General features: G+C 37.4%; 4 protein-coding genes across 4 annotated transcripts; 2 read left to right on the forward strand and 2 right to left on the reverse strand.

Moving 5' to 3' along the window:
* The first annotated feature begins 1135 nt into the window (after positions 1–1135).
* LOC126634608 (uncharacterized) lies at positions 1136–4573 on the forward strand. Its single transcript, XM_050305137.1, has 8 exons — positions 1136–1631; positions 1718–1793; positions 2111–2240; positions 2360–2474; positions 2968–3059; positions 3153–3222; positions 3340–3422; positions 4154–4573. The coding sequence occupies exons 1-8, from the start codon at positions 1305–1307 to the stop codon at positions 4248–4250; spliced, it is 990 nt and encodes a 329-aa protein (XP_050161094.1). The 5' UTR covers positions 1136–1304; the 3' UTR covers positions 4251–4573.
* Positions 4574–4907: 334 nt separating this feature from the next.
* On the forward strand, positions 4908–11270 carry LOC126634605 (receptor-like protein kinase). The gene is made up of 3 exons (XM_050305135.1): positions 4908–5056; positions 6223–10693; positions 10786–11270. The coding sequence occupies exons 2-3, from the start codon at positions 7858–7860 to the stop codon at positions 11133–11135; spliced, it is 3186 nt and encodes a 1061-aa protein (XP_050161092.1). The 5' UTR covers positions 4908–5056; positions 6223–7857; the 3' UTR covers positions 11136–11270.
* Positions 11271–11849: 579 nt separating this feature from the next.
* Positions 11850–17993, reverse strand: LOC126634607 (exocyst complex component EXO84B-like). Its single transcript, XM_050305136.1, has 7 exons — positions 17596–17993; positions 17192–17289; positions 15121–16177; positions 14502–15017; positions 13648–13833; positions 12778–12914; positions 11850–12347 (listed from the first exon to the last, which is right to left on the reverse strand). Exons 1-7 carry the CDS (start codon positions 17737–17739, stop codon positions 12185–12187), a joined length of 2301 nt encoding a protein of 766 aa, XP_050161093.1. The 5' UTR covers positions 17740–17993; the 3' UTR covers positions 11850–12184.
* A 2967-nt stretch (positions 17994–20960) lies between these two features.
* On the reverse strand, positions 20961–24008 carry LOC126583795 (ATP synthase subunit epsilon, mitochondrial-like). Its single transcript, XM_050248317.1, has 2 exons — positions 23759–24008; positions 20961–21209 (listed from the first exon to the last, which is right to left on the reverse strand). The coding sequence occupies exons 1-2, from the start codon at positions 23940–23942 to the stop codon at positions 21181–21183; spliced, it is 213 nt and encodes a 70-aa protein (XP_050104274.1). The 5' UTR covers positions 23943–24008; the 3' UTR covers positions 20961–21180.

Consider the following 24008-nt stretch of genomic DNA (forward strand, 5'->3'; position numbering starts at 1 on the left):
TACCATGGATTTGGGCTTGTTCTATCCTTACGAATCCTTGAGTGATGCTGCACCCCCCGCTTCTCAAGTCGATTCTCGCTTTGTTGGTTATATCGATGTAGGATACTTATCTGATCCGCACAAGGCGTGCTCTCAAACGGGTTATGTCTTTACCGTTTAAGGCACCGCAATATCTTGGAAGTCAATTAAACAAACCTTCGTTGCCACTTCGTCTAACCATGCTGAAATTCTCGCCTTACATAAAGCAACTCGGGAATGCTTTTGGTTGAGAGTAATTGTGAGCCATATTTGAAGCTCACGTGATCTTTACCCCGTCGTTGATGTCTCGATGACGATCTATGAAGATAATGCAGCATGCATCGAACAACTCAAGAAGGGTTACATCAAAAGAGACAACACCAAGCACAATGCGCTGAAGTTCTTCTTCTCACATCTACAACAAAAGCATTAGAAAATTGAAGTCATGCAAATCTGTTCACAAGACAATATGGCCGACCTCTTCACCAAATCACTACTGAATGCGAAGTTTCAGGAAGCTTGTTCATGGAATTTGTATGCATAAACTTTCTGAGTTGTAACATTGCTAGTTCTCTTTAGAATCGTGTCAAACTTAGGAGGAATATCCTGAAGTATACTTGCTTGATCCTCTTTTTCCCTACGATTAGGAGCATTTTTCCAACTGGGTTTTTGCTACCTAACTAAGTTTTAACGAGGCACCCACCTTGGGTTGATCATATCCCTGATGACATCCCATAGATGTTTTATTTAACTTTGCATTTCTCACGCATTTTTCCTTAGACCATGCATTTCTCACACATTCATCTAGACAATTCTACAAACACATCTCTCTTCTCTCTCTACCGCCACCTCCCTTCTCCTTGTCAGATAAAATAGGCTACAACAGTAAATATTTTTTTTTATAAAATCTCTAAAACTCAAATAAAATTTCTCAAATTCTATAAAAAATTATTAATTTATAAATCGGTGTCATAAATATCACAAAAACTTTCTCCGGTGGACGCCAGAAGAAGAAATAAAACAAACTCAAAAATACGGAAAATGTTATAAACCTCACGATCTTGCTTTTTGCACGTGTCAACACACGATGGGTAAGTGAATCAGAGGGTCGGCACCCTATACAGTTGCAGTTTTCTGTAACGCGATTCGGCAAATTTCCAATCGCTCGCAGCAAAAAATCCCATTCCAAACACTCAACTTTTACCTCCGACAAATCTCAACTCTCTCTCCCCTCCCTCCCTCCCTCCCTCTCTTTCTCTCTCTAGGGTTTTGCGTACAAATCGGATATGGCCGGCACTGGGATCCACCCGTACCACCAGCAATGGCAGCCCGCAGCCGCCGCTCCTCCGCCTCCCCCTCCGGCTGTTGGCTCTATAGCTCCTCCTCCTCCTCACCACCTCGTCGACAACCCCAACCGACCCCTTACCGATGAGGTTCGCACCATATTCATCACTGGTCTTCCTGAGGATGTGAAGGAGAGAGAGATACAGAACCTCCTGAGATGGTTGCCAGGATACGAGGCCTCGCAGGTCAACAACAAGGGCGAGAAGCCTATGAGTTTCGCGCTCTTTTCCACTGCTCATCAAGCCATTGCTGCCAAAGACGCCCTTCAGGTTAGCTTTGAATAATTTCTTACTTTGAATTTTAATTTTGATGTTTATGTTGAAATTTTGAGTTTTTGTTGGATTTTGGGGTTTAGGGTATGATTTTCGATTCGGAGTCGAAGGCTGTGCTGCACACGGAGATGGCAAAGAAGAATCTTTTTGTTAAAAGAGGTGAGGATGGTGATCAATTTGTTACTTTTTGAGTTGAATTCGAGAGTTTTATTGTTTTCGGTATTTTGTTAGGGATCTAGTTCATAGAGTTTTATCTACATTGTGTAGTACTCAATGTATTTGGTTTAAAGTTCAATTTTGTTAGCGGAATAGGAGAGAATTTCCTGTTTCCGGTAATGTGCAAGTATCGGTTCTGTTGCTTATGTTTATCATTACCGCATTATGTTGGTTCAATTTGTAATAACAATGGTTTTTGGTTAGCTTAGAGAGTTTGATTGAATCTTTTGTGACTATCTAATTTGAGTTCGAAACTGTAGGAATTGTAGGCGATACAAGCCCTTATGATCAGAGTAAACGTTTGCGAACTGGTGGTGACTACTCACAGGCTGGCTATAGCAGTCCATCTCCTTTTCATCCTCCTCCTCCACCTGTTTGGGGGCCACACGGGTAATCAAACATTGCTCATCTAATTTCGAAAAAAATTGTTTCTGCTGCTCAATAGAGCATATGTTTTCCTTTCCAGATATTTCACATTTTCTCATGTGAATGTTGCTCGTGTGGCCCAGGTATATGGCTCCACCACCTCCTACGTATGATCCATATGGTGGTTATCCTGTTCCTCCAGTACAAATGCATCCTCCTCCTCCTGTACCAGCACCGAGTAGTTATGTACCTGTTCTGGTAATCCACTATGCTTTGTGTGCGTAAAATGTTGGGTAAAGAGTTTGTGTTTGCATGAACCTCACAAATTTCCTTTTTTTTATTCTTTGGATTGGGGTGTGTGTGTGGGGAGTTGAGATATTGATATTTATCAAGAGATATAGTTTGTCTAGCCATCACTTAGTCAAACAACCACTGTGCCCCTTCTTCTCTTGTTTATATAAATGAATGTATATTATATCGAAGAAGAAAAAAACTGAAGTGCAGCCTTAAAATGATATTTAAACTAACTAAGCAGATTAGCTATTCATTTTTACTTATTTGACTCACAGTTCAAAGATTTATTTTCTTCCCTTTATCTAGCTTATTTTGTTTGTGCACTTTCTTTCTTCCTGTTTGCTGTACTTTTGTTGTTTCGCAGTGGCCAATTTTTTCATAACTGTTGGCTGTCCATGATGTAGGAAGCCGATAAATATAATTTGTTCTTCTTTATAATGGTTCATGTTTCCTGCAGAACACTAAAGATAACCCACCGTGCAATACCTTATTTATTGGAAATCTGGGAGAGACAATTAATGAGGAAGAACTGAGGGGCCTTTTCAGCTCGTATGAATGTTACATCCCTTACCTTAGGATGTGTTTCATTTCTTTGTTTCATAAGAAAGGTGTCAAGCTAAATATAAATTTTTGGTAATGCAGACAACCTGGATTTAAGCAAATGAAGATCTTAAGACAAGAAAGGCATACTGTTTGTTTCATTGAGTTTGAAGTAAGTAATATTTAGCAATTAAATGCTGTTCATTGACGCTTTCATATTGGGATAAATATTCTGATTGCCTGCCCTTTTCTATATTTACTAAACAGATTTTCTGTATAACCCATGCAGGATGTGAACAGTGCCACCAATGTACACCATGCTTTGCAGGGTGCTGTTATCCCCAGTTCTGGTTCTGTAGGCATGAGAATACAATATCCTTTTGGAATTTTCTTATGGCTGATATTTTGTTTGTTGTTTATGCAAGTTAATATTAATTGGACTGCAAGTATAAATAAGCATAGGTCAAAATTCGTGCTCACATGTATGTACCTGGTTGCTGGACTGTCTTACATGTATGACTGTGACTAGTTTCTACTTTCTCAAGTCACCTGTAATATTCATGTTTCCAAAACTCTGTTTTCTAGGATGGATTTTTGTTTTGTGGGTTATGCGATCCAATGCTGAGTCAGATCGATCAGGTTCTTGCTCTATTTTTTAATCTAGGTTTCCAGTTGTATAGTTTGTTGGTGCTCTACATAATCACAAAACTTGTCTTAACTTAGTATATGGAGTTTAGCAAATCCTATTTAGTAACGTGCACAAGTCATCTGTTGATGTGCCTTTTCTGTGTGCGTCAGTGTGACTGATTAATGTTACATGAATAAAAGGTTTGAATACCCATTTACGGTTGGTATATCATAGTGATACTAGAGTCTAGATTACCAAATGGCATTTGCAGCAAGATTTTTATCTTACAGAATAATTTTAATTCCAATATTCCTTAAAATAACTTCTATATATGTATATATATATATATATATATATATATATATATATATTCTGAATTCTGATCCACCTCACCACAGATATATATGTTACTCGTGACTTGTCTATGTTCCTTTTGTGATTGGCAATATATGTTTTCTTCTTGACTTATAAATACATATTCAAAGAACCCATTTGGGAAAAGGAAGGATGGAAACCACCCTGGTGCTGTCCCTGCTGCCAATGGAGCTCCACCGGCTATGACATACCAGTAGCTTGAAGGGGATGTACTCTGTTCCTTATGCTAGAGACAATCACAACCACATGATAGGATGCATCTTGCAGCTGTTGCATGCATCTATTTCATAGTCACGTCATCAGCATTAGCATCTCCCCTCATGTGAATGAATGCGCTTAGTGGCATCATGAACATACCATTTGGCCATGTTATAACGTACTTGTGACATGCATTTCAGCAGTATGTGTTAATGCCTGGATATTAGGGGCTCAAATTGTTATCATCTTATAGCGTATTTGTGACATGCATATTTCAGCAGTATGTGTTAATGCAATATTAGGGGCAAAAATATTGTTATCATCTGTAGGGTGGTGGGTCGTGCATTTGTCTACAGATTAAATTGTTGTATGTCGAAATTAGGAATGACCATCCATATAGACATCTTGCTACCTTACATTATTTTTGAACTTAGGTTTGAGTGATTAACTTATCTCAACCAATCATCTGAAGGTCGTCCTCAGTTCTATTTGATGGCATAACTTCCATTCCGTTGTGGATACTTAGGAAAACACACCATTAGTTATCATGTTTTCCGTTTCCATCACGTTTGTCATTTCCATCCCCACGACATACTAATAACTTAGACTAGTCATAGATCATCGTTTAAGCGAGGAGCTAGACATGCAGTTTTACCATTCAAGATGTTCGAAGCATGACTTTTCAGAAAGATGTTGGGTATTATATACATGCTATGTGGTTTATATACAGGATATTCCAATACCAAATGACAATGCACTATTCATTTGAGGAGGTCAGGTGTCTTCAGCTGCTCGTTTGTTTCAGGTAATATTACTTCACTAGGCAACCATCAAGCAATTTTCTTGTACCTCTGGCCTCGAGATTAGTAGGTATCATGATGTTCATCGGCGAGAGGAAACACATTTTTTCCATAACTAGTTTGAAGCAAATATGATGGAACTATGCGTTGGTCCTAGCGTGCCATTGATTATTTGTAAGTGAACTGAATTCATAGGTTGTGAAGACTTACTGGAAAGTGAAGAAAAATAGAAAGTGGGTAGTTTGCAATTCTTGCTTCGCTTTATGCAAGCCCTACTTGACCTTATTGGGTGCGGGTGCTCTTGATTTTGACCATACCCACTGATTTTCTATACGTGCTTTCGCAACTAGAATGGATTGACCCACAGCATGGACCGATATTCATAGCCGTCGGGTCGTTGGCTAAAAATCTAGAGACTAAAGATGTAACGGTTCATGGATCAATGGTCATTTTATATTTTTGATTTTATACAATGGGTACGATAATTAACGTTAAATTGTAAGATGATAGATAGTATATGATTAGGAATAAAACTAAGCGAGAGGTTTTTTTTTTTTTTTCTTCACAATAGTTTACTATGTATTTATTTTATTCCCACCCACAATTTCATTGTCAAAACCCTGAATTTACCCGCACACCCAAGTATTAGGCTTAATTATATTTTTGATAAGTAAAATAATAGAGTAAATTGTACAAATGGTCCCTCAACTTTAATCAAATTGGAGCAATGGTCCCTCAACTAAAAATCCATTACCTTTGGTCCCTCAACTTATCAAAACATGCAGCTATGGTCCCTCAACTAAAAATCCATTACCATTGGTCCCTGAACTTTAATTCAAGTGGAGAAATGATCCTTTAACTTTAACTCAATTGTAACAATGGTCCTTCCAATATAACTCGTTTTGACAAATTTTTTGACATAGTTGACGAAAAGAACCATAATTATATATTTTGATGAGTTAAGGGACCTTAATTATATAAATGGTCATTCCAACATAGCTTATTTTGACAAAATTTTGACAAAATTGATGAAAATGACTATAGCTACACATTTTGATAAGTTAAGGGACCAATGGTAATGGATTTTTAATTGAGGGACCATTGCTCCAATTTGATTAAAGTTGAGGGACCATTTGTACAATTTACTCAAAATAATATGTTTATTTTGCAGAAAGTCAGAAGTCACAATTGGTGGTGGTTTAAGTAAGTAGGGCCTCCCTCCCTTAAAATAGTTGGAGGAATCCTTTTCTTGTCCCCAGTATTGACGTGGCTGTGTGCAGTCAGCTCCACCTTTGGACGAGACTTCCGCAAATCCATGCCTTGTTTTCACATTGCGTAATGTCATTGTCCATTCTGAAGGATTTGCCTTTTTTATTGACAGTTTAACAAACCAAAAACAATAAATAATTGATGCTTTAGTGTAGTTGAGGAGTGGTTAAATGTGGCATATACAATACATTAATAATCCATGGACAACTTATATAATACGAATGAGGAATTATATTCACACATCTCAAAATGCTTCTTCCACATTTTTTTAATTTTTTAATATTTTCTACACACCATTAACACTTGATAAAAAAATATTAAAAAATTAAAAAGATGTGAGAGAAGTAATTTAGGGTGTGAATATAATCCTCCAATACGAATATATTGCAATCGTGGTATTTTATATTAATTATATAATTTTGTATGTGTATATTGACAATTAAATAAACGCGTGCGCATAAACAATTATCAGTCCATGTTTATCTTGTAACAAATGGGGTTGGGGATTGATATATATGGTTGGTATTATTTTTTTTTTTAATTATTATTATTTAAGAGAAGGAAAGAGTTTAAAATTATTACATCCTATTGAGAAACCAAACGCTCCAAAATATTGAGAAATGTCAATTCTCATTTTCGACAATATATAATGTACTATAAGCCCCACTTTTTTATTAATAAAATCAGAACACAAATATTTTATAATTTTTTTCAATAATATATAGTAGGTAAGAAAAACAAATAGATAAAATAAATAAATAAATAAAATCTATTAATTATAAAAATTAAATATAACTGCTTAAACACGCGTAATATTGAATTAAAATAAATAAATAAAATCTATTAATTATAAAAATTAAATATAACTGCTAAAAGCCTAAAACACACATAATATTGGATTCATACGTCGTGGTCAAAATGTGAAATCACCCTGCAGGCATGTTTGTGTGAACACAAGCACCCACCCACCCTGATTTCATCACACAATTTCACTAGAAGGTATTTATCCTTATGCTTTGTTCACACACACAAAACAAATTTTAGTTTTTATTATTTTAGTTGTCAAATAACACACATAAAACACACAGGAAAATAGTCTTTATCGTTTCTTGGTTCTGTCAGGTTATAAAAGTATGACTAAGGTCCACACTAGTCTCCAAAATGTGGCTCCAACCAGAAGTACGCGTAAAAACACTCCATATTCTACTCAATTCTACGCTATTTAACAGCCTCAACCGCCATGCCAAAAACCCCAACACAATCCTCTCCTTTTCCACTCAGTTTCCAACTCAATTCAATCTACATGCTGCTGGGTTTTACTGTGAGCTCAAATAAGCGTGCTTACCACTAAAGCTCAAATCTTTACCAAAATCCCAACATCGTCCTCTCTCTCTCTCTCTCTCTCTCTCTCAAACTGTTCCATCGGTTTCCAACTCACTCAAATGCAAAGGAAAGCTGAATCTACATGCAGTAGCTAAAGCTCATATCTTTACCAAATATCTTTCTTTTTTCTTTTCATCTAATTAGACACCAAAGCATGCAGCTTTCTCTCTCAAATTTCTTCTTCTTATTGTTGTTCTTCTTTTCTGTGCCCATACCTCTTGTATCTAGCTTGAGCTCTGATGGGGTGGCACTGTTGTCCCTCCTCAAGCACTGGACTATAGTCCCAACCCCAATATCCTCCACCTGGAATGCCTCTGATTCCAATCCTTGCCAATGGGTTGGAATCCAGTGTGATAAATCCCACAATGTGGTTGCCTTAAACCTCACCGGGTTAGGAATTTCTGGCCAATTGGGTCCTGAAGTTGCCAGCTTTAGGTTTTTGCAGACTCTTTCTTTGCGTTCCAACAACTTTAGTGGCAAAATCCCAACCGGCTTGGCCAATTGTACTTTACTTGAGTACTTGGACTTGTCGGTAAATGGTTTTTCTGGTGAAATCCCTGAACCCTTGTTTTCGATTTCCGGCTTGGTCTATATTTATCTGTATGAGAATAGTTTGAATGGTTCCATCCCTGCAAATGTTGGGAATTTAAGTAAATTGGAGGAGTTGTATCTGGGTGATAACCAGTTGAGTGGAGTCCTGCCTAAGAGTCTGAACAATCTTGGGAACCTAGTGTATCTTGAAGTTAGTGGGAACCATCTCGAGGGTAGGATTGATTTGGGTTCTGGGGATTGCAAGAATTTGTTTTTCTTGGATTTGTCACGCAATCAGTTTAGTGGAGGTCTTCCATCAAGCCTGGGAAATTGTGGTAATTTAACACAGTTTGCTGCTGTGAGTAGCAACTTAGTGGGGACTATCCCGTCGTCCTTCGGCCAACTAGAGAAGCTTGAACTTCTGTACCTTCCTGAGAACCGTTTGTCTGGGAAAATACCCCCTGAACTTAGTAAGTGTACGTCCTTGACCGGACTACACTTGTATACGAACCAACTAGAGGGAGAAATTCCTAGTGAATTGGGGATGCTGACCAAATTGCAGGATCTTGAATTGTTCGAGAACAGGTTAACTGGTGAAATCCCAATTAGCATTTGGAAGATTCAGAGTCTTCAGCACATCCTTCTGTACAATAATAGCCTCACGGGGAAGCTGCCTGTAGAGATGACTGAGCTGAAGCAGCTGCAGAATATTTCGTTGTTTAACAACCTGTTTTCTGGAGTTATACCTCAAGGTCTGGGGATTAATAGCAGTCTAGTGCAGTTAGATTTTCTGAATAATAACTTCACTGGTACAATCCCTCCAAATCTTTGCCATGGAAAGCGATTAAGGGTGTTGACTATGGCTTCCAATCGACTTCAAGGCTCCATACCTTCTGATGTTGGAAATTGCTCCACTCTTTGGAGGTTGAAGCTTGAACAGAATAACCTCAGTGGAGCTCTCCCGGAATTTGCAGAAAATCCAAACTTCGATTACATGGACATCAGCAGCAATGAGATTAGTGGAGCTATTCCATCAAGCTTGGGAAACTGTGGCAACCTCACAACTATCAATTTGTCCGCAAACAAGTTAACTGGAGCTATACCGCCGGAGCTGGGGAATCTTGCAGAGCTCCGTACATTGGTTCTTTTCCAGAACAATTTGGTTGGTTCTCTGCCTCCTCAACTATCTAAGTGTACCAAAATGGATAAGTTTGATGTGCGGTCCAACTTGTTGAATGGCTCCATTCCGTCAATTCTGAGAAGTTGGACAGGTTTATCAACACTGATTTTAAGCGACAACAGCTTCACTGGTGGCATCCCAACTTTCTTGTCAGAGTTCGAAAAGCTTTCAGAGCTACAACTTGGTGGAAATCTGTTCGGAGGTGTGATTCCACCATCAATTGGAGCATTGCAGAGTATCTTTTATGCTTTAAATCTTAGCAACAATGGACTGACAGGTCCGCTTCCTCCGGAGCTAGGGAAGCTGATAAGGCTACAACAATTAGATCTTTCTCATAACAATTTGACAGGGACTTTAAAAGCGGTCGACGGTATGAGTTCACTAACTGAGGTTAATGTTTCAGACAACAACTTCACAGGCCCAGTACCAGAGACGTTGATGAAGCTGTTGAACTCATCCCCATCGTCATTTATGGGCAATCCCTACATATGTGTCAATTACCTTCCATCATGTGGTGAGACGTGCGCAGGAAACAACAGTTTTAAGCCTTGCAACAGCCCACCAAGCAACCGGAAAGGCCTTAGTAAAGTGCAAATTGCATTTATAGCTCTAGGATCCTCGATATTTGTTGTTTTTGTGCTTTATGGGCTGATTTATCTGTTCCTCTGGCGCAAAAAGGCCAAGCACGATCTCGAGATCTCTGCTCAAGAGGGGCCATCTGCCTTGCTCAACAAGGTACTGGAGGCTACAGAAAACCTGAATGGTCACTATATCATTGGGAGAGGAGCCCATGGAACAGTCTATAAGGCCTCCTTGGCGACAGACAAAGATTATGCAGTCAAGAAGCTTCAATTTGCAGGGCACGAAGGAACGCGTTTGAGCATGGTTCGAGAAATTCAAACCCTTGGGTCAATTAGGCACCGGAATCTGGTTAGATTGGAAGACTTCTGGTTAAGAAAAGACCACGGTTTAATCTTGTATAGGTACATGCAAAATGGGAGCCTTCATGATGTTTTACATGAAATTGAACCCCAACCAACTCTTGAGTGGAGTGTTCGCTACAGGATAGCGCTTGGAACTGCATACGGGTTGGAATATCTCCATTATGATTGTGATCCCCCGATAGTGCATCGAGACATCAAACCTATGAACATCCTCTTGGACTCTGATATGGAGCCCCATATTGCTGATTTTGGCATTGCTAAACTTCTGGATCACCAATCTTCTGCACCAACGACATCCATTGCAGTTGTGGGTACAACCGGATATATTGCACCAGGTAATTATTCTAGTTTATTTTGTATTCAGAAATGTTTGTACATTTCATGCACTCAATGAACTGAGTTGTTATTTTTTCATGGCTTTTGACAGAAAATGCATTTAGAACGGCAAAGGGCGTGGAATCTGATGTGTACAGTTACGGGATTGTTTTACTTGAGCTGATAACTAGAAAGAAGGCATTGGATCCATCATTTATGGAGCAAACTGACATTGCAGGATGGGCCAAGTCAGTGTGGAGCAGCACGGAACAAATTGATCAGATCGTCGATTCAAGCCTTAAGGAGGAACTTCTGGATTCAACGACCATGGATCAAGTTATCGAGGTGCTTATGGTGGCTTTCAGATGTACTGAGAAAGATCCGAAAAGGAGGCCCACGATGAGAGCTGTTATCAAGCAATTGTTAGATGCAGATTCCCAAGTGAGAAGCACAAAAGGCTAGCCTTTGAATTTTTCCAAATCGGTTGCTGTGACCGGCGTACTTTTAGTGCTGTTTAATGCTACTGGATAGTGATGTATCTGTGAACATGTGCAATGTAGGTTCGATATGCAATTTTAAGGGAAATGACTTCAAGCATTCTAAATATATAACTAACATGTAGGTATTGGCACCTCGATGATAAGCTTCTTATGATGTTAACCATATGAATGACTGAGTCGAGTGAGGACGAGGAAGAGAACTTGAGTCGACTGAGTCGAAAAAGTAAGACACGAGTGATCAAAATCTTGGATTTTTCTTCAATACTACGTAGCACTGATTGCAGGCGAGGAATTAACAGTTGAGATTGGAAATAGAAGATCTAAACTAAACAGTTAGATCTAATGTCTAAAATAGCAACGAAGTCGAAGATACAACCTTTCCAAGCTAATCCGGAAGTGTGGATGTCAAATTAGGCAGGTTTAAATGAGACCCGGATCTCGATACACTGACTTTTCCCAGAAAGCATGTACCGGCAAATGTTTAGTGTGATCGTCACACCGACACATGACAGATTATACTACTGGTGGGTCAAAATGAACGATATTTCACGAACGTAGAGTATTTTAAACATTTCTCTTTGCACAAGCTGCTAATTCTAAACGGAACGCAGTATACTGTACCATGCATTATATTTATACACATTGAAATGTCTTCTTTTATCAATGGAAGGAAATATTCAACCTAAGAAACATATCTTCCATGGTTCCAACAAATAAAACATTATTCACATGAATTCGGGGTAACGGCGATATCAATACAGATTATGCGACTCTGCCCGAACTTGAAAAAGAACTATATAAACTTGTATTCCGATCAAACAACTGCAATCAACAACTTTACAAACTCAAATCATTCAAAAAGAATTCCTAGCCTTGTGAGACGAAACGTCGTCCTCCAGAGAAAAAAATGAGGGAGAAGGATGATGGTGACCAAAATTATACTGGAGGGGTTCTAAAGGATACAAGGATGGTTTTCTATTTAATTTACAGAGAGATGAAACTTGGTGTGCCTCAGGAACTCCCATGAGATCTAACAGATGAGATTGATTGTGCTGAAACAGAGGCGGTCGGGCTATTAAGATCCCGATCCCCGTTCACGGCTTTTGGTTTCCCACTTAATCTTTCAATTGCATCTTGACAGACTTCATTGAACCAGTCATCTTCCGGAAGGACACTGAAACAAGATTACAACCCGGCATACAGTAAACCAACTGCTCAAAAGCTATAAGTCATGTAATCAAAACAAAATAAGAACTCGGAATACAGTAAATTACAAAGAATATAATAAATATAGAAAAAGATTGATCAAGATAATATCAAATCCCTTTAGATTGTTCTCGTATAAATTACAAAATTAAAAATAAATAAAACAAATCAGATAAAAGCGTCCAGCATAAAAAAGATGATAGTGTCGTACTGGAAGGTTTTACCCAAAACTTTTTTACAACGGGTGATTTGTTTTTTTACCGGGTCCAGAATATTTTCCAGGATAATTTTTGCTTAAAAATAGAATAAGTTGCAATTACGATTCAATATATGTGCATTTATGTTATGCATCTACATGTATATGTGTGCGTATATTATTGATGATGAACAAAGCATACCTATTGGGATCCATGCCTGTTGCAGAAAATGCTGCCATGGCTTTAGATATGATCTCGTTAATAGCTCGATTCAAATTTCGAGATAGGTAACGACCTTGAGAAGCAAAGCATATGACAAACTTCATATCCAGATAGAACTGCACAGAGATGAAAAAAGTTACATAAAATTGGGTGTTCAGTGAGGAGATCCCCAAAATTAAGACAGGAGAAGACAGCTATCATGTAGTATGAGTCCTCGTTAGGATAACCCAAAATTAAGACAGGAGAAGACAGCTATCATGAGTATGAGTCCTCTAATCTGCATTATTTCCTCACATAGCTTTAGATTTGATTTCTAATTTACATCAATATAATCACAGAGTTGCGGGTACCAAATGTTAGGTTGTCTAAATTATTAGTAACCTGGGAAGAAATATCAGGCAAAAAAAAAGGAAAAAACTGGGAATCAGCATATCATTCCGAAAGGCCAGGTTACAAAATACTTAGTATCCTCGTATATGAGGAAGTTCTTTTCATGTTCGATACATTGGGATTCAGTTCGCATGGAAAGAGAGTTTCATAAAAAAAAATAGAGCGATCACAGTTGCAGGCCTTTTACTCTAACTCCCTCACTCAAAATATACCAATCCTATATTTTTTCCTTCCATCCTCGTTTCTTTGTCCTCTATATGTTAGATCTTCAATTATTTCCTTGTATGCTATAGTTCCTTCTCATGTTACTAAAATAGGAACATCCCTTCACATGATAATGGCTATGTGCTTCTTATTGCTTGTACATATAAGTTTTGAGTTGTTATACCGGATTCAAGACAGATTATCAAAATAAACCACCACGGAGTAAATCAGATGGTGTGACCAGAAATTACATACTTGTTGTAAGCCAAGAGGACCTAAAGGTGGCCCATCCTCAATATCATCCCAAAAGCTCTGGTCTTCCGAGAGCCACAATATGACAGTTTCCGTTAGTCTCATTAGAAGCAATGTAGCAAATCTTTCCCTGCCTACAAACATTTCTGCTGCTATGTTGGCCATTCTGTTTAGTTTTACAAAAAGTTCCTGAATTGGGACAAAAATGACAAAAGAAACTTAGGAGTTAACAAAAGTCAATAATAAAAACATGTAAATAGTAAAAACAAAAAAACTCAGATCACATACACCACAAATAAGTTGAATATGCATACACAAAAAGGGGAATATCATATGCCCCCACCCACATGAACTTTTTGGTCAATTCTCAAGTCCTTGCTTTTAAAATGATCAATGTCCCTTTCAAATTTTAGATTGTCTCTGTCATTAGTTCGGACCATCAATAACCAACAAAAAGTATAATTATGGATCATGTAAAGACAGCATTTCACACCTGATAATCTTCAGTTGACCATAACATTCAAGGTAATTAGTCCAATTTCAAGGTATCATGCAAGGAGACATATCTACATGTGTTCAGAAATATTTTGACATAAGACATTTGTTTTATAGCCACTTTCACATCCTCCAACAAGAAGTTAGACAACAGAAGTCAGAGGAGGAGGTCCTCAAAATTTTTCTTAACCCTTTCTTAAGCATAGAGGACATCAACAAGGGTATGAAACATGCAAAGCAAACTAGCAGAGGAATATTTTGAACTGAGTAGCACCAACTATGAATAGCATGACAGCTCAAAAGAAGGAAGAGAAAAGAGTTCAAACAGAAATGACACCAGAGAAAATCATTACTCAGCATACCTGGAATATTAAGGATGGGAACCAATCAACCTCGTCTGCATTCCCATCCATGTTTATGTACATGTCAGCAGTAAGATGGCTATCACCATCCTCTGTAAAAATGAGATCTAGAGCATGCTGACGACAGAAACTATCTTTTAATCTATCAACCGAGCTGGCAAGCCGCCTCTTCCACTCTCTTTGCTCAGGATGCCGGTTTTGCCTATCTGATGATCTTCTACGTAGATCATCCTTGTAAGCAACCTGATTCAGTGGAGACAGCTTCATGGCTGCACGTGGAAGTAGTTCTTCTGCTAAAAAGGATGCATTTGCCAGCAAAGCAATTTGTTGGGCTTCATTCTCGGCTATACTAACAATTTTATTCCCAGAACCTTCAAAGTTTGCTTCTTCCTCCATTGAACCCGGTAATGCTTTTATGAGCATGCTCACATATGAATTAAATACTTGGAACAAACCCTCCAATGTCTGACCGCCCATCTGCATACTGAGCAATGGTCCTACATCCTCAAAGAAATCCTGCATGATCAGGTAATCTATGAGGCCACAATAAAATAAGGAATCACACACGCCCACAGAGAAAGTTGATTAATTGATTATATGTGGGAGAAAAATGATTTACCTGGACCATGAAATTGAACCGATGTGCACTACTTGTAAGTTTATGTTGGAATGCTGTCATATTACCGAGGGATGTAGTTGAAGGCCTGCCAGGTTGCCGTGTAGCGGTTGGAGGATATGTAAGTACCCAGCCATCAGCAGCAGCTAAGGCCGCGGTGCTTTCCTCAATTCTTTTTAAATTAGCATCTAGTGCTTGTTCAACACTAGGCCTAAAGAGTTTCAAAAGCACAGGAGAAAGTGCCAAACCACGAGCTTCCAACAAGGAACAATGGCCTAATGCTATTTGAACACACTCTGCGGCAGCTCTTAACCCCCCAGCAGCTGCTGATGAAGCTAATGCATGTCTTTTAATAAGAGAGGCAAAAGCCTCAGTTTGCTTTATTGCCCACATCACAAGCTCAGAAGTATAATTTGGTTCCTTGCCAAATATCGCCGAAGAATCACCAGCAGCTTGAGCAATAGCAGAGAACACCAACTGTGAGAGTGCAGCAGTATAAGCTCCTCCATATGAAGTGCTCGATGGACGAAGGCTTTGCATATTATACTGATATCTTTGGAAATGTGCATTGAGCAGCAAACTGTGTGCCCGAGGGCCATCCCCAAGCCTTTTCAGTGCTGAGATAGCTGCACGAAGTTCACCACCTCGGGTAGAAGGCTGGCAAGCAGCCTCAGCAAGCTGATCAGCTAACTTTTGCCTGCGTTCAACAATAGAAGTCTGCAGAGACACGAGCAAAGCTTGATCCAGCGTCTTCAGTTGTTTTGCTTCAGCGGCCACGCGTTCACCTTCATCCAGGGCATCTAAAGCTTCATCCACTCTCCTTTCGGCCAACAGAACATCCAAGAGATCAGGAAATTCTACTAACCATTTCTCCAGGTCAGTAGGATCTCTATATTCAGAAATTAATAAACCATTTTCACTAGAACCTTCAGGGACAGATTTAGATAGGGAATCGATTTTTACTCCCTCAGCTAGACCATGAATCAAAGCAGCTTGAGTGGATAGCAGGTTTCTGATAGAAGATAGCTCCCCCTCCAAATCTGATATCTCTTTGGAGGTGCTGTGAGTAAGAAATGCAGTTTACATGAAATCAAAATTAATGTGTATCAAAAGGAATGAGTCAAATGACTCCATAACTGAAGAATTAACTGGCTAAACCTTCCAAAAGAATTTGAAAACTACAATCAAGTAAACTAAATACCAAAAAGTTACCCCAACAAGTTCACCATACTAATAGGTAGACAAGAATAGAAATTTCTAATAACAAAGCCGAAACATAAAAAAATAAATGCTAGTTTAAGGAGATAAATAATCACTTTGACTGTGACTATAATGGAACTAAACTACCTCAATACCAAATATTATCAATCATATAATCTAAAGAAACAAGAACGGAAATTCTAGTACAAAAACAAAAATATCAAAAAATAAATACAAGTTTAAGGAGATATACAATCATTTGATTGTCACTATATCAGCACTAAAACTGCCATGAATACCAACTTTTAAACAATTGCATAAAGCAACAAGAAACAAACAAGTACAAAACCGAAAACGTTTTAACTCTTACTTAAAGAAAAAATTACAATCATAGTATGCTCTGCACCAAGTACAAGTAACATTTTGTATCTCAAGTTTAATTGGTTCTGAACTCTGAAAAGTTCAAAGTATAGACCAGGATAAGCTGGAACACTACGTAATAAACACAGAAGCGAAATCCAAGCTACTAAGAGAAGAATGGCCATCCAACCACTCTAAACAAGTGAAATTTATATTGTGTGAACATGGTCTAAGAGAACCAAAGAGGTTTTCTTTTACTTTCTACCTAGAGCTGGAGGTGGTGGGAATATTTTTACATAGTACATTTTAAAACTAAAGAATCTCACCAACCAAATCTTGCGTAAAATCAAGTGTATCAAGCTAGGCCACCCAAATACCCAACCATATACTAAGCATATCAACAAGCAAAGGCAGTGCTGTTATTGCGAAGCACCTCAGCAACATAAACCGGTAAAATTGCACATACATTATGAACTCATTAACTTGTCACTTTAACCATTTAACTAAAACTCACCGTATAAATGCCGAATAGTTAGCATAGACACTTCTATGCATTTCCTCGGCGGAAGCTCTCTTTAAGTCCAAAAGATACGAACATAATTGTCTTATTTCCTGCAAGAAAATTCAAATACATACATTTAACATTGGCCCTTCATATGATTCCGCAATTTTGAAAAATCGAACTTTATAGCATATCCCGAAATTGTTTCAAGAAACCAAATTCTACAACTAAACAAAGATAGCATTCCATTCCATCAACAATTCAAGAATTCTGAAAGTTCGTTCTTTCACTTTCCCGTGGTTTCTCACCAACCAAACAGCAGAAAATATACAACACTGAACACAAAAAACATGTATGCATATTACATACACATATATATAGGGGTATGTATATGTACAGGAATAGAAAAAAGTGACCTTCTCGTTGAGGGAGCATCGTGACTGGACGTAGCCCTGGGAATCGAACTTGTCAGACTTGAAGACATTGAGGCCTTCCTGGAGCTTGACGCCGTTCTCTTTGGCCGGCGTGCCTCTCGACCGGGCCGTCTTCGCCGAAGCCATCAATCGCGGGACAGATCAGATCAATGAACTGAACCAGCAGCTCCGAAATTAGGGCTGCGAGGAGCAAACGGGCGAACGATCCGGTGAGGACAAAAAGGTAATTTCGAAATTATCTGCCGGTGGAAATTAGGACGTGGAACGGTGGAAGTTGAGCTGCCGAGCCCAGCGAAGAGAGAGAAAGAGAGGAGAGAGAAAGGAGACGAGTGCTAAAGAGGCGTGTTTTGGTGGAAGAGAGGGGAAACGGGAATGTGATGGAAGAACGGTTTGGTTTGACTCTCTGATTTACTAGATTTTGACAGCGGTTAATTACAGAAGATAATGAGGTCTGACTAGGATTTACGGCTCCTAATTTTGTGCAATTAAATCAAAAGCGTTAATATGACTACCGTCCAGTGATAGTTATCTATGTAAGTAGAAAGTTTTTAAATTTAATTTTCGTCTATTGCAAGTTTGATATCGAATTATAAATAACTCATTGATTGATCCAGCACAATGTTGTTGTATTGAAAAGGCAAAAAAGAGTTAACATTGATTAAGTACACTATCAATGTAATTAACGTTTTACAAATCAGTTAAGTTGTAAGTATACGATTTCTTGGACTAAAGAAACTACATCAAGCAATACGTTATTACTGTTTTATAGGGTATATGATTTATAAGGTATCGTATTTTTCTACGTTACATGTGGAAATTGGAATGACCAACTTCGGCTTTAATTTCTTAATTCTTTTTGGTCAAACATTTTAGTCTTTTTTTAATTCATTTAGGTTTGTTCAAGGTCTAAAATATCGATGATATCGAAAATATCGGTAGTCCAAAAATACGGAAATTTTGATGAAAACATCGGTATATTATCGATATCGAGAAAAATTGAATAAAAACCACGGAAATTGTAAGAAAAACTTGGAAATTTTTATTGAAACTTTGCAAAATGTTTATTTAGTCAGTTATCTATTAGTTTATCACAAAAAATTGGAAGGAAATGCATTGCATGATGGATTTAACTGATTTAAGTTGATTATATAGCGAGCTGGCAAACATTGTGAGTGTAAAAAATATGTAGTAATTAATGAAAACAATTTAAACACACCATAATCATTTATATATAATGAATTAGTATAATAGTTTACACTTTATACATTGCATGGTAAGATATATAAGTGACTTAGTACCAAATAGAGTTCCTATCAAGGTCTAAAATATTGATGATATCGGAAATATCGGTGGTCCAAAAACACGAAAAATTCGATGGAAATATCGGGATAATATCGATATTTTAGACCTTGAGTTTGTTAATCCGTTGTTAAGTACAAGTGATATTATTGTTCTAATTTACAGAAGAGAAGAATCGTTTAAAGCAAAAATACAGTCGGTTAAACTCGACCCTAATCACCATACAACCCACAATATGCCTATTCTCCAATATGCCTATTCTCCGGTGATATTTTTGTGTAATTTATTTTAATTTTTTTTATCACTAGAGAATTGGTAGCGGGCTCAACCAACGATTCTTCTAATAACCACAACAGCCGCCAGCTGACTATTCTTATCACCTTTTGGACCAATTATCATACTTGAATCATTTTCATGTTAAACTGTGACAATATTAATTTGATTATTTTTAAATTATTGACTTTATAATTGTATCGTATGTATTATTAGTCTGTATATGGCATGGCAAGAGAGATTAATTAATTCTAGGAGGCAGGGCCGTCTCTGAGATTTTGGGGGCCCTGTGCGAAATTAATAAAAGGACCCCTATTTAAGATGGTTTTTAAAAAAAATGTAGGATAATGTATTGACGCTAGAAAGTAATCATTTAAATCAAAATAAAGTTTAGCACTCACTAATTGCAAGTTTAAAATGTCATTAATTATAAATAAAAAGAGCTACAAACATAACGTTCACTAAATAATCAAAAGCAGTTCAATCTTAAATAACCAAACAAGGAAAAAAAACTTCAAAAACTCCAACTTTAAAGTTTCACTTGAATATATAACATTATTATATAATAAATTGAAAAAAAATACCCTTTTTAAGGTATTATTATTGCCATTAAAAGTATCTCATTGTACTCCAAATTTTTATATTTAGAAAGGAAAAAAAATTAAAGCTTAAAGGAATGCACGATGAGATTTTAAAGTGCTAACAAAAATATTTTTTAAATATAGAACATTATTACATATAAATATTAGGTGATAAAAATTTTAGGAGATCCTTCAAATTTGAAGTCCTCTGTGACTGCACCTTTCGCTCCCCTTTAACGCCCCCTGCTAAGAGGATAGGGATAGTTGTGGTGATGATTATGATGCTAATTAAGGTTTCACAACTTGTAGGAGCTGATCATCTAGGGCTTCCCTCTTTAGTCTCTTACCTTTAGACATAACGACTCCAATTAGTTAACGGTGGCAAGTGGTGTTCTTGGTTTTAGAACTAGGCTTGTTACACACTCAAGTTGGGTAGTGTGTGTTCCGTGATCTCGCTTTAAGTGAGGTCTTGCCATAGGCGAGTTCGAGTATATACGCGGAGTTTTGTAATGTCATTAGCATTCAGGAAACTGTCACATTTGTTGTAAATGTTGGCACATTCAGGTGATGTAAATATCGTATACAAAGTGATACATTAGGTTTTTCGAAAAAAACAAGGAACAAGAACAGTATCTGTATTTCGAAACAATGGCGTAATGCGAGAAATGAAATTTAAATATTTGGTCAGAAGGACTAAGGTCTAAAATATCGATATTATCCTGATATTTCCATCGAAATTTTCGTGTTTTTGGATTATCGATATTTCCGATATCATCGATATTTTAAACATTGATAGAAACTCTATGCGGTACTAAGTCACTCATGTATCTTACCATGCAATATATAAAGTGTAAAATATTGTACTAATTCATTATATATAAATGATTATGGTGTGTTTAAACTTCTTTTATTAATTACTACATATTTTATACACTCACAATATTTGCCAGTTCGCTATATAATCAACTTAAATCAGTTAAATCCATTATGCAATGCATTTCCTTTCAATTTTTTGTGATAAACTAATAGATAATTGACTAAATAAACATCCTGCAAAATTTCAATGAAAATTTCCAAGTTTTTCTTACAATTTCCATGGTTTTTATTCAATTTTTATCGATATCGATAATATCCCGATATTTCTATCGAAATTTTCGTGTTTTTGGACCACCGATATTTCCGATATGATCAATATTTTAGACCTTGACAAGGACATTACACTACTCAATAATCAAGCACTTCATCAGTGTCAATTACATTATTATAACAGAAAGATCATGCAGAAACACAGATTAGACTCCATGTCTGAAAGTTTTGGGCATAAAAAACCCCGTTATAATCACATCGATCAAATGGACGAAGAAAACATCTGCGTAACACAAGCGCATGAGCAGTCCAACATCGCTCTCTCAACTCATGCTTCAGGTGTATCCGTACGAATAGCTGTTGGAAAGAACAAAAAACATACATAAGAATATATAAGAATACGGGCTTGGCAGAATAAGAATTCGATTAACAAAGTTCAAAAATAAAACTAGGGTGCAATCACATTCATGCCGTTCAAATCCTACACTCTCAAAGATAACGAAAATTTAAAACAAAATGAATATTAAGAACTCATAGTCATTCTGCAGAGTGCCCTGTATTTCCTTCATCGGTTTGCAGATCATGAAAAAATCAACACTCAGGAATAAAGACAACATTGAAAATAACAAGTTCAATTATCTATAATTTGAATTCAAAACCAGCCTTAAAATTGCATTATCTGGGATATTTTCTTCACTAGTTACCAGCTCCAAAAACGGCACCTCTTCGAATTAAGAAACAGTTTGGAGGACATTGAGAAAACACAGGACATCAACAAATAAAATCTAAATCCAAAATTTCCTATTTCAGCCCACCAACTGTTCACAGTGGACATTTGATAACATACAACCAAATCATAACCAGCACACCAACTTACAACGAACATGTACAACATCCACAACAGAAATCCTCGAATACAAGAAATTACAGCTGGCTAGACAAAAGTGACCAGAGAAACAAGTAGTTTCTTGATTGTTATCAACGTCCCCCAAAACATAGAAATGAAGTTTAAAAAGCCTTGTTTCAAGCACATTCCAAGAAATAAAAATAAGAAACTACACTGCCTGAAAGTGTTTCAGATTTTACATGTTGTAAAAGAATGCCTGAAAGTGTTTCAGATTTTACATGTTGTAAAAGAATTTACAAACGCATGCAACTATAGGAAACAATATTCTGTGAAAGAGTTCCTTCCAATCATGAGCTGTAGCCCAATGATAACCGTCCCTCTTCTGAGGGAGTTGTCCTGGGTTTAACTACTTGGATGCAGGCAGCTGAACACCAAGAGGACTGGAGGAGTTCCTGAAGTACGACTAACTTAAAGCAACACAGTTAAGCGGACAATACCAAAGCATTGCAAGTTATTTTCCAACATATGCTGAGATCACAAACTAAAGTCACTTTTATTTCCTCTTGGACTGCTCAAAGATGCATTTAGATATCACCACTCTACACAAGAATATATCATCTATAAACTAGAAATGAGAAAACAAAATGTGGCAACCAATAAGATAAATCTGTTAATTAATTTCAGCACGTTCCCTGTTTTTATCCTACTCTTTTGCTTCACAAGTTATACAGGCCTCTTAGAGCATACGATTATCCCCCAGCGATTGCAGTCCCCGTTTCCATTCTCCACACCCCCAAAAGAAAGCAACAACCATAAATAAAAAAAATAAAAAACATCAGAAGCTACTAACAAACGATCCCAAATATCTTTAAAATTGCAGAAATGGGAGAATTGCCTCCGCACCCATTTAGGCTAACCATAAGGTGCAAAGTTCAGAGACACATTCTCATTTCACAAACGCAATATGATCACAACATGTTTTCTTTGACGTGGGTGGTTCTATTTATAACAGCCCATATTAATCTAAATGTTAACACCTTTGACAATTTCAAAAAATTTTAAATTTGACGAAAACTCACGACTCCAAATAATATTAATTCAATCAAATACATTTTAACCATTATTTGTCACACCGAAAGAAAAAAACTTTCCAAAAAATCCATCATCTGAGCCACTCATTTCACATCAAACTAACTACACAACCCAACATTGTAAATTGAATTCAATCATCCCATCACGAGATTAAGTCTCATTTGACCAAAAAGACCAAAATTTCACTCATCTAAAATAATCCCCAAATCCTAAACGGCACACGATAATGCCCCACAAGTTATACAGGCATCTTGCTTGGGTTTTACTACAACATAAGTTATACGGCCCTCTTGCAGCACAGGATAATGCCCCATCATGTGCAGTCCTAGCATTTCCCGACTAATATCATATGCATTCTCTCCGTAACCAAAAGAAAACAATAGGAAGAAAGATCTGCAACTACTAACAAATGTTCCCAAATGTCTTCAAAATACACACAGAGAATTGCCTCAGTACCCAGTTGCGCTAACCACAAGATGCAAAGTTCAAAGACACATTCTCGTTTCATAAACACAAACTAAGTGATCGCAAAGTGCATTACTTGAAGCCGGTGGTTTTAACTATAACAACCCAGATTTATCTAAAAGTTAACACCTTTGAAAATTTCAAGAAATCTTAAATTCGACGAAAACTCAATATTCCAAATAATCTTAATTCAATCAAATGCATTTTCCCCAGTTTCTGTCACACCCAAAAGAACAAAACTTTATAAAAAAATCCAACATCTGAGCCACTCATTTCACCTCAAACCAATTACACAACCCAACATTGCAAATTGAATTCTATCAACCCTTCACAAAATTAAATCTCATTTCACCAGAAAAACCCCAAATTATAATCGCACAGATTGAGATCAACGACTAACAACGATCAAAGATGCGATTTTTAACATCCTAATCAACAAAAAATCACGGAAATTAAAACCCAAGATCTGAAATCCGAAATAGAAATGAACGGAAGAGCTTACTGGGCTTTTCGGGCTTGCCTTCAGCCCACTTGGAGACGGCGAAGTGGACCCTCTCGCGAGAAATGGCTTCGGTCTTGTAAGGCTCCTTGAGGCAATTCCGTACCAGATTCGCACAGATGTTGGAGTAGGTGATGTAGGTCATACCGGCTGCGCGCCAAAACGGTGCCGCTGCGTTCGATGACATTGTCTTTCTCTGGTTTTCGTTCGCTCTCTCTCTCTCTCTCTGCGTCAGTCAACGTGACCTAGACGA

Source organism: Malus sylvestris, chromosome 9, assembly GCF_916048215.2.
Source record: "Malus sylvestris chromosome 9, drMalSylv7.2, whole genome shotgun sequence".
NCBI classification, from domain to species: Eukaryota; Viridiplantae; Streptophyta; class Magnoliopsida; order Rosales; family Rosaceae; genus Malus; species Malus sylvestris.